The following is a 17,821-nucleotide window of genomic DNA, read 5'->3' on the forward strand; positions in this document are numbered from 1 at the left end:
AAAGGCAGTTGCAATATCTTAAAAATATTCTTATAACATGCAATTTATTGTTAATAATTAACATTTATTAGAAAACATTGTGACGTTTTGATAGTCATTAGATTTTCTTCTTTTTACAAGCTAAGAACATTACTAATATAATCCAGAAATTTTAAATCAACCTCTTATGTAATACTAAATTATAATGTGTCAAAAAATACATTGAACGAAAATATAATTGATGCAAAATTATCAATGGTTAAAGATTAAATCATTATTTTAATTTTTTTTTAACTATGTATATTTAATTAATGACCTTTTTTTATAATCAAATTTAAAATAGTCCCTCCCGATCCCACCGGAAGCAAAGCTGCCCATAATGCAGCATTAACATTTATAATATGTAAAACTGAATTAATGTTTCATCGATATTCTTTTCTTTTATTTATTCTAAATATATTTTTCTAATTGAATGAATTAAAGTCTTCAAAAACTTGATTTTATTTAATTTTTACGAATTTTCAATTTATATTATTAATTATTTTATTAGAGTTGCATAATTTAAAAGGTAATTAAACTTTGTAACAAAATAAAAATTCTCCAAGCCTCATTTCGATTGATCGTTAAGCCGTCGGTAGTCGTTGATGTCTTTTCTATGCGCACAAGTTTCGGATTGTAATAATTAATTAAAAAATTTACACAGTCAATAGCAAAATAATCGGTTTCAATAAGAATATAATAAAATATAAAATGTTGCTTAAAAATTTGTTAATATTTGGACACCGAAAATATTTTAATAATAGTACACAATTATCTAAAACAATTTTATTATGTTATATAATGGATATGAAAATAAAAAGTCTGTTTTTTGTATATTTCAACGCAACATTCAACTAAAACGGAATTCAAGAAATGTATTTATTGTTCTGTTTACTTCGATTGCAATCAAATCACAAACTGTGATTGGGACTTCCTCTTACTAATTTCCTGTAGAATAATTAGAAAAGTCAGTAGATTTTGTAAAACTAAGGGGAAGATTTTATTTTATGTATCTTTGTAAAATATTTCTATAAAAATATTATCGGAAAACATATTTCCAAGGGCCATTAAACACCTCAGTTTTTCCGACCAATTCTGCGGAAACAATGCCGGCGGAAAACAACTTTCAGCGCTGGGTTTTATACCAATATTACGCTTGAAATCCGATGTAATTTAATGATATGGGTACCAATCCCTTAAAATTCTTTATAATGTAATTAAGTAAAAACATTTTTTTAATCTATTTTATACTTAAATCAATAGAAAAATCTCAAATAATATTTCTTTGACCATATGAGGGTCATATAACACTTATTATTTTTATATTATTTATTATTATGCTTAGGTATGTATGTGTCTATGTAGTAAAAATTTTAATAATATAATTATACTAATATAATATTTATTTTATTTTTAAATGAATAAATTGCTTCGATAGCCGCACTGGACCATTAATTTCGCCACTGGTACGTTTCACGTGTTTTGAATCGATGATTTTATATGTAATATACAAGACAGGTCGAATACACAATCAAACTAACAGCAATCACTACTCTCAGTAGACGTCACAGGCGGTACACTTTGTTGGGCTTGCATGTTTTTGTTACAAAGTATGAAGTAAGATTGTCACTGAGGATCGGGTGGTCCAACGCAAGTCGTACCTGGTCGCCCACGAGTTCCTCGGCAGGTGTGATCGCGCAGCAGGCCTCCATTCCCGGCTGCGGCCGGGTGTCGTCACGCGAGGAGGACGTAAGGACGGTCGCGATCGCGCGCGGTGTCAGCGCACGCCTGCGCGCACCCACTGCGCGGGACCGACTGCGTGCCGACTGCCGACTCGCCGACTGCCGTAGTGCCGTGCGTGATAGCGCGGCCCGACCGACCTCCTTCGCAGGGTTGCAATGAAAGTGATTAGGCTCTTGCGCGACTCGCGACTGATAACGAGGGCTCGCACCTCACTCCAGCCTACACTTTATTTCCGCACTACTAGTATATTATTGCTAATTATTACAACCATTACGGTGAAATTGCAATAAGTTCCCTATTTAATAAAAAATAGTTCACGAAATAATAACTTTTATAATCTCAGTTCTTTTTATAAAAAAATATGTTAAGTGTTTCATTTATGAAATATTCATCGGATAAATATATAAGGATTATTCCCACTGGAAAGAAATTCTTATTAATTATTAGGTAGATTTGTCTAAATAATTCTTCTATTTTCACCACAAGTAAACAATCATGTTTGACTATCCTTAAGGGTACTATCGTTCTTATTTCTACGTTATAACCGTATAACGTCGTAAATAAAGCCACATACATACACCGTTATATTTATTGCAATCATGAGAGAAATTTAAAATACCATGCACACATGCTCTCACCGTATCAGTTATAAGACCCGATAGTTTCTTATCAGAGCAGACCCGTTTGTTAAGTACCTGCATAATGGATTTACCTACACTAATATAATATCTGTATATCTTCTCATTTCTGCTTTCACTGTTCGTTGTCGTGCTGGTGCTGTTTTTGTGAACACGTAGAGCTCTAACAAACTCTCTACATGGCTGAACGATTTTCTGTTCATAACATCTGGACTTAGTACAATATATCTAAATTAGTTTGATTAACATTTTGGATATTTATGAACACTTTTTGTAATTTTTATAACTTAACCTTGAATAATATTAAATTTAGGGTTATAAATTAACTGATATTCTTTTAATACCGATTATTATCGATATAAAACTGAAATTATATGAAAATAGCAACAAAGTTCGTTCGTTGAGAACAAGTGTACTTGAAATTCATGCTCAAAATTATTTGAATTTGACTAACTTTAATTTCGAATTGATCTATACCTACGTATATACGTAATGACTTGTCCTGACAGATTAATAAACGCAGAGCCTAAAGCACGTTGATTAAAGACTTGAAATTTTGACAGTTCATGCATTTTATGCTGATAACATCCATTGAGCAATGATTTTTGGAATTTCCACCGCTAAACGAGTAAAATAAGGGATGAACGGTTGTATAAAAACCCGTTATTTTCAAAGTTAGGAGCATGCAATTTTATATACAAGCTTCTGGTTAGAAATAAATAAAGACGTATTTCAGACGTATATTTTGAAAGTTTATATGGTGAACCCGCCAATTTTGAAATTAGAAGAATGAAATTGATTATTAAAGCTTCTGAGCAAAAATAAATTCATATGTCATCGTTTTTGGAAATGTAACATCAAAAGGGAGAAATGGGTGAATAGATTAGTATAAAAATGAAAAAAAGAATGATCTTATATATTTGAAATTTACTATTAGTGTATATTGATTGAATTAATAAACATATATTTTAATCAATTTTTGAATATTCCAGTGACGAGAAAAGGGGTAGCATTTTTTATTTTTTATTTTGATGGGTTATTAGCGTTTATTGGAAATATTTGGTTAAAAACTTCAAGTGCAAATAATGATATGTAAATACATAAGTGCATCGACACATAAAGCGTGCAATAAAAATATTTAATAATAAAATGTAAATAAACAATGATAAAAAAGCCTTAAATAAATACAAATAAAAATTAAAAATAGTTACTGTACAAAACATGACCGCGTAAAATGGTGGCAAGAATGCTAGCATTTCCCATTTGAATCGCAATTCCGATTCTCTAGGCGAAAAATGAAGCAGCCCTTTTGTCATCAGTAGAGGCAATAAGACGGGGTGTAATATTTTTATGAATCTTTTTGCTTTTTTAATCCAAGGTCCAAGCGTTTTAACTGCAAACAGAAAAAAAGTAATTTGGAATAAGAGATGAATATTTGTAACGTTTGTTCGCTTTAGATCTTTCCGCGGCAGCTTCGGCTTTTAATAACATTGTTTCCCTGATATGAGATGAGGCCCGTGTTTCAACACATGTTATGTCCCAAATTAGGGCCCATCCTCGTTCCCAGGGAACCAATGTCAGTCCATCAGGTCTTTTTTTTATAGAATAGGAAAGCGGACGAGCATATGGACCACCTGATAGTAAGTGGTCACCAACGCCCTTAGACATTGGCATTGTAAGAAATGTCAACCATCGCTTACATATCCAACGCGCCACCACCCTTGGAAACTAAGATGTTATGTCCCTTGTGCCTGTAATTACACTGGCTCACTCACCCTTCAAACCGGAACATAACAATACCAAGTACTGCTGTTTTGCGGTAGAATATCTGACAAGTGGGTGGTACCTACCCAGACGAGCTTGCACAAAGCTCTACCACCAGTAAATTAGTCTCTTGCCATCATCACAACTAATTCCATGGGGCTCACTAAGAGCAGGAACGTCAATGGTGGCAAGAGCCCTTTTAATTGTATAATTTATAGAACTGTGGCGGAAAAGTCTATCTGAACTTTATGGACAAAACAGACCGTGTAAGAAAAAAAATATATATATATCAAATAAAATATATTTAATGTATATAAAATACGAAAAAACTTTTCCTCGACCTCGATATCTTGATATTAGTAACATTACGAAAAATCCCATGAAATGGGTATTAGAGCGTGCTATATGATCTCCTAAAGACGACAGAGCTGCTTTAAATATTGACCTTTTGTCGAAAGCATTTAGGGAACAAGTCGTTAAATACAGGTTAGATATCCTATGAATGAAAAAGATGGTGCTGTCCACTAACCCATTTAATTTCTAATTAGTTTGAATCCTTCTGTTTCCTATCACATAAAATTACACCCAAAATCGGTACCTACACCAAAAGAATAAGCCGCATTTCATTTATATAGTTAATTATAAATAAAGTTGTCATTGACTTAAATAGTATTGCTTAAACTGAGTATTTTAAATTTAAAAAAAATTTTTACGCTTCCTCATTTACAGCATTGCATATTTAACGGCTTGAATGAATTTGATCTACAGCATTGTAGATCACAAGACATCTATAAAATATTTTTTGTTTCAACCCATTTAGGTCACTATAAAATATAATAAACTAAGTTCACTGATAATATTTATTGAATTAATCATCAATCTAAAATTTAAAAGAAACACCGTAATATACTTTTTTTACCCAGAATGAAATTTCATGTTTCTTACTTTGACTTCCATTCAACCATTTATCCTTTACTTATATTTACGCGTGAGCGAAGCCAAAATCAAAAGCCAGGCAACAGCTAGCATAATATACAGTAACAATCAAAAAGTAAGCAAAATTTCTATCAATATATTGAATCTTACTCGTTTCCATGCCTCAACAATCGTTGCCGACGTGACAACTTTTAAAAATATTTCATCAGATTTATTATTTTGATTTAAAACTCATACAATCATATACAGCGTGACATCAATTATAAAATCTTCAAAAATTAATTGTACTACTATTAATCAAATGATTGGCAAATAATATTCCTTTACGCTCATAATTATGGTTATTAAAGACATCACGAGGCCATTTAATATTGGTGTTTGAATTTTAAGTGCTACTGACCAAAACTAACGTAGATTTGAATAATGGATATGTCTTGTTTATAATTTAATATTTACTTTCAAAATATTAATACACAAATAAAGTACATCTAATAAGAAAAAAATAGTTAATAAAATAAAATGCATAGTGCATTTTACACACTTAACATCAGATGGCCCACTTGCTGTCCAAGATGATGTTGGACAATAGAAATATTAAACATTAGATTCAAAGCTTCATTGGAAGTTGGATTATTCGATAAAACGGTGTCACACGTTATATAAGGACGTAAATATTTTTGTATAGTATTAGGTAGACAAACTAGCAAGTGGGTCATCTGATGTTAAGTGGTCACCACTGTCAATACGACTTTGGCATTGTAAAATTTGCAAAACTAATAGTCAATAGACCATGTTCCTTGGGCGAAATAATATTTTCTATATTTAAATCTCGCAGATAATATTAATCAAATAATAAATTTAAATCTCATGAAGAAACGTGTTAAGAGCGCATACAGCGAGGTACCTAATAAAAGATAATAAAGGAAGCTAATATTCATTAAATTTCATGCAGAATATTTTTATATAATGATATTTATTACATTGTAATTAGTTGTTTATTAATTTTTTTAAGCTATGTACCGTCATTTTATTAATATATGAAAAATCAAAATACGCATTACAAATTTAAAGAAAAAAAACGCCATCAAAATTATTCGATTGTCCTGTGGCATTGTACCCAAGATGCTGGCACTATTGTAGTTTATTTTTTGAAATAGTGTAACTATAGATTAACTTTTTTTTTATATGTCCGGGATGGCAAATGACTCTACTCCACCTGATGGTAAGTGGTAGTAGAGTCCAAACGCAACGACGGCCAGTACAGTCGGAAAGAATGTTCTGTACTAGCCGTCACCGCCTTGCCGGCCCGCAAGATGCCTCTTCACGCCTCGTTTGAAGGAACCCGGGTTGTAAAAGTAGGGGAACACGTGAAAACTGGCATTCTTAACCGGTGGTACCTTTATATTTTTTTGATCCTGTCAAATGTCGATTCCAAGGCAAATACTAACTAAAGGCAATACTAGAAAAAAGAGGAACCTACACATTATTTACAAATATATTTATTTACTCTAAATTCATTATAAAAAGGCATCATTGAAAAATTTCTCCTTTTAATTTCTCAATTTTAAAAACAACAAAAACAGCTGTTTAAGTCCAATGAAAAGCCAACAATCGTCTTTTATGAGCATTCATCTAATTTTTGCTAAACATAACTTACATCTTAACAATATACATTTTATTCTGTTTTGAACCATGCTTAAATTCATAGAGCTATGGAAATTTTGTTTGATATTTTAATGTCGAGCCCTAAAAATATGAGTAATAAGAACACGAAATTCGCGTAACGTCTCAATTAAAAGCTGGTGTAACTGCGTAGCGCAGCTTCTTATATTTAATAATGTTATGTACTAAAATCTCTAGCGAAACGTCCTGCATCTTTTGGTATAAGTTGTATATATATTATATATTTAGTAGTCTTTTTAGATATTTATACAAAACAAATGTCTTCTCATTTATTAGTAGATGAGCCTTAATATTTATGTTTTTCAAAAGTTTTTTTTTTTTTTTTGGTATTACTAATAAACTTTTTTTTTTCGCCTGCTTTAATTTAGAATTGATCTATATTCTGTTAATCATTAAAAATAAGAATCAATAGTATTTCTTCACGCTGTCCATAATAGAAGAGCTCGTTCATATACATACGATATGTACAATATGATCTATAAGAGCATCTAATAATACTAACCTTTATAAAAATGTTTTAGAAAAATCGGGTGCAAATTTTGAGTCGGAACAATAAAGTTACTCGATTTTTTGCCGAGTTTCAATATCGGTCCAGTTTTGAAGTTGGTACTCACTCCCGTATCTTAGTAAGCATGTAAAGGTTGTACGCCTTAACTCTGTATAGTAACTCCGTATCTAATTGCCGTTCCATCGGACGGAACAAAATCGCTTTATGAGTTTATGGGAAATGAAAGTACATTTGTATATATGCACTATAATATATCCTGAGCAGTTTGTAAGTCTTCCTTCTGAATACCGGCCACCGTGACGAAAATTGGTCAGCTATATCATAATTTTTATCATCAATATAATCGTTTCGATTGGAGACTAGAAAAAATATAGACGAAAACGATAAAAATGGTGTGGTGCGATAGATTTGTGGAAGTGTAAAATATCAAATAAGTATTAAATAGGTATGCGACAACCAAAGCGATAAGAAAGAAGAGATACTTTAATAAATAAATGTTATTTTGTTCACATTTCATTTAAACGCATGTTATAGATTTATAGGGCAAGTACATATTTAAAAATGATATCACTAAATTGTGCCAATTTTCTTTTCGGTTTCTTATTTTGCCTGCGATTTTCTTAAAAAAGTAATGAATACTATTTATTTATTGAAATATTGAACACATTAGATTTTTTCTTTTTGTCTTTTCTATTTGTCTGTATATGGCAGTGATGATAAGATCCATCCATCACTCAGGCAAATTAATTACAAAAATGGTAGAACGTTATTACATATAACTGTATTACATCTATATCGTAAATAAAAAAGCCTAAATAATAAAAAAAAGCTTTTCATGAAACTGTAAAACACAAAATTTAAATTTGTATAATTTATTCAAGTCGGGTTTAATTTTGAATAACAAGCACTTTTGAAGTGTTTTATACAATTTTAAATACAAAAATAACAATTGCAATTAAGTTTATTCAATATATCCTGCCTGAAAATCAACAAATACTATAATTCTATCATTTTTATCACATATATATTATCTTGTCTTTAGTATTCAAGTATTCAAGTTATTCAATCAGTGTTTATTTCAGCCTAAGTAAATTAATTCTTGTATATACTGAGGCTATATATAGAACACGAATTGTAGGCATGGGAATGAATAGTATTGTCCCAAATAGTTAATTAATTAATTTTTTAATTACAGTTTCGTGATTCAACTAAAAGCTCCTACAATATTTTTTAAGCAAAATTAAAAACAAGCGTATTTGCTTCCAATCAAAATTCTTGTTAATGAATAATTATCATATAATGTAACTATTTATTTGCTGAAATTAATTTAGATTTATACAATTTATATAACTTAATTTCAATGAAATATATTTCATCTGCCAAGCTTAATTAATCGGCCGCAAGAACGTTTAGACGACGTGCCGTGACCATTATTTTCTTTTTATTAATTAGCTTGAGCCCTAAAGAGTCGTTATGCTTGTACATATTCTTTGTCTTTTTGACGCGTGTTATGTATATTCTTGTTAATTAAAATACCTAACGTGTCTAATTTACTCTATGTGCTAATTAATGACATCGGTGCATTATTCCGGCACTAAAGCGAATATTTAATATGCTTTTTTAATTTGTAAATCTTGATCAAATTTATTATCTTGTGATGTATGGACTGTGTAACTGGCCCATACAAGTGTGTCCCAAGCATGTTTTTCTTGAATATTAAGAAAATATGTAAATAGAATGATGATCATTAGTAAATGTAATATTTATCGTGAAAAAGCCCACAGAATTTTTTCTTTATTTCTAAGTTTGGCCGATTTTAGTAAAAAACGGAACAGATTTTAATCATCCGGGGGCATGTTTATTTCGAAAAAAAATCATATTCTTATTGTATATAAGCAATCAATTTAGTTTTTATCTATACAATTTTTACAATCTAGTAATACAAGATATATAGTTTTCTAAATAATGTAATAAAAAGCTTTTTTTTAAAACTGTTAAAATCAACTTCTTGATTTCTTCTACTTGTTAGTAACTTAAAAGTAAGTACTTAAGTTAAAAACTTAAAGTAATAAAATTCATATTACAACGAAAACAACATTACTTTGCATATCTAATCTCCCAACAATCATTTTGATTTGACTTTGTTATATTATTTTTAACTTTAAATATTAGGTTTTTATTTTATTATTTATCTTGCATATAGTAACAGCTTGCAACATTTTTATTTTAAAACTTCTGTATTCGAAAATCTTCCTAATATGGGTTATATCAGAGTTTGGTAACTTTGTCACGGTAACATGTGAAAGCGAACCCGTGGCGCTCCCCGTCAAGACGGAAAGGGTACCGCTGGTTTTTTAATGGGTATTCCGATGTTCGGGGTGCACTTGGCACCTTGGACACCGGCGAGCCCCACATACCCCCCCCCCACACTGTTCCCGTAGGGGAAACGCGTAATGCGTTTTTCCAGCGTTAAAAAAAAGGTTTTGGTAACTTTATTTGGTTGAAAAAACATTAAACACATCATTTTCATAAAGATTAAACTTGTGGCTAAACTGATTATCGTCTTATAAAAGTTACTATTAGCTTACCTTCTTTATATGTTTGATAAACTACAACATAACGATATTCCGTGATGCTGACGGAAAACTTAACAGTTAACTTAACAGTTAATATCAGTTAAAACAAAATCGGTGAACAACCGATTTCACCAGATAGATTGGCAATATTCTCAAAATCATTATTCGACGTATCCGAGGTCATGAAATTTCTTTGAGACAGTTACTTTATGATAATTGGTCTCATTTTAACTTCATATTCGGAGTCCGCGTAAACATCGTCAATACTCCCCAACCTAGATTAAAATGTTGAATGCTCGTCTTCACGAGAGCTGCTCAAACGTTTCACTAAATGGTTGGTAGTACCATGCGGTGGCATCACAACGGACAAGTGATATTTTGTCTCTTTATGTGTAACCCTTAACTTAATATGTTTTAAGGGTACTTTTATTACTTTTCAAATTAGCGGCGTCTTTTTGTATATAGTTAGTCATTTTCTGAATAGTTTTGTTATCAATCGTTTATTATGTCTTTAAATGTTTTCGAACTATCAACTTCTTGCACCTACCAACTTTATCAGCAGTTATTTTTGCACGTAGTTCCAACCCCCATCATTAGCACTCTTGCCATAAAAACTCTCTCATAAGTTATTTATGTTATCTTCTTTGCACAGAGGCTCCAAATCACACTATTTTTTTGGTAATTTCACTCAAAACAAATTTTTGGTCTGTTCTCTCCGAGTTTTTTTTGAAGCCTTGTTGTCGTTAATTAATTCTTATGTCTTTTTCTTTCTTCCTCTTGCATTTCTAGTGTTTCTTTTCTTTCATTTTTTCACTTTCTTGAAGATAATCTCTAAGACGTCACATGAAACGTTCAGCTTCACGTTTTGGTTCTAATATCTCTTACCTTTTTTGATTTCTTTTTCAGTGGTATAATGGAAAATTACTTATAAAAAATCAATATTTCGATGATTTTGACAATGAGTGTTGCTGTCTTGAAAGCTAGACTCCATGATGCCTATAAGAAACAGTTCCCTGTGGCATAAAATGTCAGGGGACTGTGCGCCAAGGGAATGTTATTTTTAAATAGAAAGTTTCGTATCATAAATCGTTTTAAATTTATTTTAATATTATTACATTATTATAGTAATTATTGTAATGTAATCACTTAAAACAATAGAAAAATCGTTACAACTTTATCGGCTTCGTTGGTTCTACAACTGATCGAACTTAACAACGATTGAGATCCATTTCACGATATAAAAAACCGTGTCAATGCATGGTGTGATTTCAGGGCAATTTTCAAATTGTTCAAAAACTTTTATATTTTATATAATAGTTTCTTAATTTATTATTTTATATACGATTTTTATTTAAATACATGTTTACTGTGTTCTAGTATTATTTATATTTATTAATCCGTTTTGTAAATGCATAAGGTCCATAGAAACAGTAAGTAACAATCAAAAGATGTAAATATTACTATCTGGCTAATCTTTTACATTTAGCAAAAGATCTCCCGTATGTCTAAATAGTTATTTTCAATAATTTTAAATGCTCAAAAATTTTTCTAGATTTAAATATTATTACGGTTATAATTAAATCGACCGGTTAATCTTTTTAAAACTATGTTTTTAATAATCGACATAATAAAATTATGGAAAAAGCTACTCTTCATAATCCTACATCATCAAGCAGAAAACTTAAAATAATTATAGTCAGAAATCATATGGAAGCTCCGTTTCAATTTTCCATTTTTATGCGTTGCAAACTGTTTTCTTCATGGGGATTGCCCTGCCAAAATAGTTTAGCTTATTTTCCTTCGTCCGTACGTTTTTTGTAGCCACAAGCTTATCTAGCAATATCTATAATAATAGGGACTTCCTACGCGAGAGTAGGATTTACAACCTCCACCTGGTGACACGCAATGTAGTAGCAAGTATACAAAAAGGGGTAATCGTTTAGTTTATTTTTAACAATATTTATAGGTAAAGAAGAAGAAATAATTATATTGTATGGATGATATTAAGGTAGAAAAATACGCAAATCATACTACGCATACAATACGCATACATACACATACAATAGCTACGCTCTTTTACAACTCTGAGAGGTATCATGTTTCACAATACGCTTTTAATTGACATATAAATCCTCTTAATAGCTAATAAACCCATATGCTAATGTACAATACGAGAATTTACAAGCTTTTATTTAACTTGCAATGTTTGTTATATTTTAAAGAATAAAGTAATTAGGTTAAATATAAATCACCTAATTTATTATAAATGTAAAAAAGTAGAGTCTAATTGAGCGCTTAGTTAAAATCAAGACGACTCTGAGAAACTATTATTCAATCAAAAACACACAAACACACAGTTCAGTATAGTAAGCATAACCTGATTCTGACCCAGGGTTGTATCCAGACAAAGAAAATTCTCAACAATCAAAGGAATAGAGATGAATTTTATTCAAATAAAAGATTACCTCCGCCCCCCGAGAAGAGCTCCGCCAAGCCACGAGCGGGCTTTCCTCTCCGAGAAAAAAAATAGCTTCAGGATAGTAAAATTTTCAATAAGACCAGCTTACACTGATTATGTTTTCCTTTTTTTTATATATCCGCATGCCTTTGCGTATAATAACCAAGAATCATTTTTTCAATTACAGTGAATATCGCAATGGTTTTCTAAATTTATGTATATATACTACAATCCAAGAAGTATCATAATACATTAATAAAAATCTATAATTAAATATAACTCAATAACTGGGAGAATTATAACTACCTATAAATTTGTTAAGTTAAATGATGTTATACGCTTACATATAATTAAAAAAGAAAAAATGATTTTAAGTATAACGAAAAATATTATGGGGTTGGTTTAAACTTTAAACCAACCCCAAAACCAATAAAATTAGGATATTAATAAGACTATCCCATTACTGAGTAGCGTAGCAAAAACGTAGCAAAAATCTTATAAGCTTCATTGCTATAATAATAAGATTCATTTTTCTATTTTCGGCACAAGAGCCGATGTATCTGTTGTAAATTATAGACATCACCTCCTTGACAACTAACTTTATTTCTTTATCACCAGCCAGGTATAGACTCAACTACAACAGTATCAATCATCTTCTTAAAAAGTTGTAGAATGTCAATGCAACTTTTAATAAATCTTCAACAGTTTTAGTTTATTATTACTATTAATAATTTACTTAAAAAAACTACATTGATTTCTTTACTTGTCTTTAGTGTTGTAAAAATGTCTTTCGATTCTATTATATTTTTCTATTGTTTAATATATGTTTTGTTTATTTAGTTTTATAAGTATAATGACAAATGTTATAATAACTTTTGGTAATACTTTAATGCTTATATTTATTTTTATTTTTCTAAATTAACAGAAAATATTCGTGTCACTGGCTGTCTCAGGCCATACGATGGGTTCACGTCGCGTGTAGAATCGATAAAATATTATTGGGTTTTCCTGTCAACATATTTATACATATTCAGGTGACGAATGATGATAAAATAATACTTTGTTCTCAGAAAATAGAAAACGAGTCAAATCTACATATATCATTTTATTCGATTGATAATTGCGCAATGAATACCTGATATGATTATGTTAATCATTATTATTTAATTAAAAGTAAATGGTATTTATCAGACAATTGAAATCAACTTTTCCGGCCAATGACTTTCTATCAATCACTGAATATTATTTATAGCAAATGCTTAATGTTATCAATAATTGTATTTTACCTATAACAATTTAATTAATTTATACTTTATTTATTACAGCTCAGTTATATAATATTGAATAATTCTTAATCATATTTCATCAGTAAAAAAATCTGATTTAATTTTCTGGACTTCGTAGGTTTCTGAAGAATAAGAAAAGAGTATTTCATTTAATACAGTTAAAGGTAAGCAAACTAATTAAAGGATATCGTTTAAGCCTGACAGATTTCGACTATGGCGGCCTATTTCAAGGGTAAGTCTCTAAAATCCTAAACGACACGACAACAAATATGCGAGCGCGGTCCTTTAAAATTCATTCATATACGAAATTTAATTATCAATTTATAGTGTCAAGATATCGTCAGTTTTTTTTTAAATTGAATCTTTCATTTACCTTATAATAATATTTGTTTATTACCTTATAATAAACAAATGAACAAATCTTATATATTTATTTTGTGTATCTCGAAAACAGCCTTAACTATTTGAGACTCCATTTTTTAGATAAATTAGATAGGAATTTGAGAGAGAGAACTTAAGAGAACTTTATCTGTATATTTTATAGACTTAAAACAAACAAATTCACTTCTGCATTTATTATATTAGTAAGTATAAGATATCAATAAGATCATAGTGTAATAAAAATTAATACCAAACATGCGTCTGCTCATACCTACTCACCCAAGCCACTTGTATGATAAGCTAATATTCCTCATAGTAGATTGTCAGATTAAAATGGAAATGGGCGTGAAATAATATTGTGAAATATTATTTTCTTCTTAAGATATTAATTACATTGTGCAATATTAGCGCAAGTTTAATTTAAAAAACAATAGGTCATTTGAATTCGAAGGCACTTTAAAAAAATAAGGGCTTTACTGTAAATATCCCAACGAAAACTCGGTTGAAAAAAATGTTACATCAAAGATTCGATAGACATACAAAAGTATCCTTATGAATAGGTACCACGTGCTCGAGCACTACAAGTCTGCTCCCTGGTCTACTTGCGCTGTGTTCTTTTTTTTTTTTTTTATAGAATAGGAAGGTGGACGAGCATATGGGCCACCTGATGGTAAGTGGTCACCAACGCTCTTAGACATTGGCATTGTAAGAAATGTCAACCATCGCTTACATATCCAATGCGCCACCAACCTTGGGAACTAAGATTTTATGTCCCTTGTGCCTGTAATTACACTGGCTCACTCACCCTTCAAACCGGAACACAACAATATCAAGTATTGCTGTTTTGCGGTAGAATATCTGATGAGTGGGTGGTACCTACCCAGACGAGCTTGCACAAAGCCCTACCACCAGTTCTTCGCAGGATTTATTGTTGTCTTGGTTTGCAATGAGTGCTTATAAAAACAGAATTGAACAAACAACATATACGATTAGTACCTATAAAAATTTGTAAGATAATTGATGTTTTAAACTTCATTATTTTGAATATAAAATCATAAAATCTTAAACTTTATCCGGGTACGGTGTCGAATAAAACATAAAGCCTTAATCGTAATCGTAGGCCGTATAGTAAATTCCGCGTTTTACTTATCACTTTACTCACTGCTTAGACTTTTTTTATTTGTAACTATCAAAAAATATTTGTAAGCCTCTGTTATATTTACATTCAATTTTCGCAGCCACCTCATTAATTGATTATTCTAACAGGCAATGGACAGATGGGTTTTTTTTCCTAAGTGTGATATGAAGTCAGATGGCATGCAACATAAGAGTGATTATTAACATCATATCAGCCGGAAGACATCCACTACTGGACAAAGGCCTCGCTATCGTGGAGGATTTCCACGATAGCGAGTCTTGCGTTTCCTGCATGCAAAGGCTTCCCGCAACCCTTGCTATATCTTCGTACGGTATTAGATTGATAGGTCTGCTGAAAAATGGTGGAATATGACCTTACACCAACTGTAAACTTACTGATACACTTTTCTTCTCCAATTTCTAAAATTGTGTTAACCTATATCTGTCAGGAGAAGAAGACATCAGATATAAAACATTATTACCAAAATTAAAAATGCCAGTGGTTAGAATGCCTAAATGTTATAATATATAATCTGAATCCCTTAATATTGTAAGCATCAATGAATTTTCTTGTGCGATGTGGCGTTGAAGGAAAACATCGTGAGGAAACCTGCATGTGTCTAATGTCACTGAAATTTTGCTACACACCTGTGTATCCACCAACTCCCATTGGAGCAGCGTGATGTAATAAGGTCCAAACCTTCTCCTCAAAAGAAGAGGAGGCCTTAGTTCAGCATTTACACTTTTTCATTTCAAACTAAGATTTTGGACAAGACTGTTTTTGCTTAAAGTATGCAGGCCCTATAGAGTTACTTGCCAAGCGTGATAACTGCCATACTTAGTAGCGAGAGGTTCTGGACGGAGTTGGTCTCCTTCTGCCAGAAAGTCATGTCGCAGAAGGAGGCAGTGGAATGGTATTTCGATACACACACACACATAAGTGGGTAACTGGGTGCATTATTATTCGATAAAATAACATCTGGTAAAGATATATTAAACATTTATTTTTTTTACATTGATAATTGAAATATTGTTATCAGCTACTTTACTTCTTTTGCTTACTTGATAGAAATTTCATTTCATCTGTACAGTTCATTTTTATTTATTTGATTTTGTTAAAGAAGACCAATAATGCCACTGAGCATTTTTTACACAATTCGCTCTGGAAAGGCAGCACAGCACTCACCTATAAATTTTTCGACCAACAAACTGTGACCACCAAAGGTATGTCTGTATATATATGTGTGTTTCGGCTTAAAATATATTATGTCAGTGTATTTATTTATTTATTACATTTACTATTATGTTTACAGTAACAATTATTTTTAATTTTTATTTGTATATATTATAGTTAAGGATTTAATTCATTTACATTTATCATACAACACAACATCTTATTTTGAAGAGTTAGACCCACATGACACATTGACGCTGTAAGGAATTGTTACTATTTATAATAGTGCCTAAGTCCAACAGTAAAACAATCAAGTAAGTACCTACATATATCATCAATGAAGTAAAATATATTTAGTTTATATGATAAATATAAATTACATGTTTTATTTTATGTTGGACAACACAAAAACATTTATAATTAGTATCATGTGTAGAGTATGACAAGCAAGATAAAGTTGTTGTAGAATATATAAATAAATACATATGTAACTGTAAAAATAGATAAGGCGACGTTTACAAATGTAATCATTTATGGATGGAATTGTAGATAAACATTTACGGCTCATCAGATCGTAAAGTTATTATCTTATAGCATTTCAACCAGGAAATTTTCTTTTATGATGAGAAAATAACAGAATCTTAACTAACACTAATTACCGAAACTATCTTATATTGTGGAATCAAAACAATGACATAAAACAAATATTTGTATTATCTACTCTTTGACTTTTCCCTGCAGTGACTGGGTACCATGGAAGGCGTTGGTTTCTATTGCCCAAATATAAAGAAAGCACTTAAAGTATAGTGGTTTGCCATATAGACATTGCTACAGGAAACGCAAAATCAGCTAGATCAGTATTTCTATTTATGATTCAGATAATAAGATAATGCAAATGCTAGAACAATATCGATGAAACATTTAACTTAAAAAAAATAAAACATTTTATTTTTCTATAATTAGACTTCGATACAGTAAGAATCAATTTGACCGGTAAAACTCGATTAAAATAAATATCGAATCGTTCAGTTCTTCCATCAAATAATATTGATATGATATTTCTGAATGCAAGTGACAATTAAAATCACTACTGCGAAGCGTGGAGACGCGCGTCGCTTGTTAAAAAAATAAACAAGATCTTATTGATGTCATTGTCTATATTAAAGTGTATTCAAGGACTTGATAATAATGTAACCTTTGTCCAGTGCTAAGTGCAGCACAAGCTACGTAAACTGTAAGATCAGAAGCTGGCAATTGTCTGGTCTTATATAAATTAGACGGCGTTTTTGTTATTGACTAGATTCAACATTTGATATTGATATTAAAATCATACAGTAATACTGTTCTTCGTCTACAAAACATTTTATGTGACATATCATATTATAATATTATAATGAATATATTTGTAACAATAGAGTAAAAAATATTCACGTGATACTGCCGTTATTCATAATATTTACTTTAAAAAACAACGATTATATTTAAGCAAAGTGTTTGTTATTTGTCTACAAGACAAATC

At 30.7% G+C, this 17,821-nt stretch overlaps 1 protein-coding gene across 1 annotated transcript in view; it reads right to left on the minus strand.

Annotated features, from left to right (window-relative positions):
* LOC126780578 (dendritic arbor reduction protein 1-like) overlaps positions 1 to 1,804 on the minus strand; it is a 49,795-nt gene extending 47,991 nt beyond the window's left edge. The window contains exon 1 of the mRNA XM_050505175.1: positions 1,680 to 1,804. Coding sequence (XP_050361132.1) covers positions 1,680 to 1,730 — 51 coding nt within the window. The 5' untranslated portion in view covers positions 1,731 to 1,804. The remainder of the gene's footprint in view (positions 1 to 1,679) is intronic.
* Between the last annotated feature and the right edge of the window lie 16,017 nt (positions 1,805 to 17,821).

This window comes from Nymphalis io, chromosome Z, assembly GCF_905147045.1.
Source record: "Nymphalis io chromosome Z, ilAglIoxx1.1, whole genome shotgun sequence".
Lineage (NCBI taxonomy): Eukaryota > Metazoa > Arthropoda > Insecta > Lepidoptera > Nymphalidae > Nymphalis > Nymphalis io.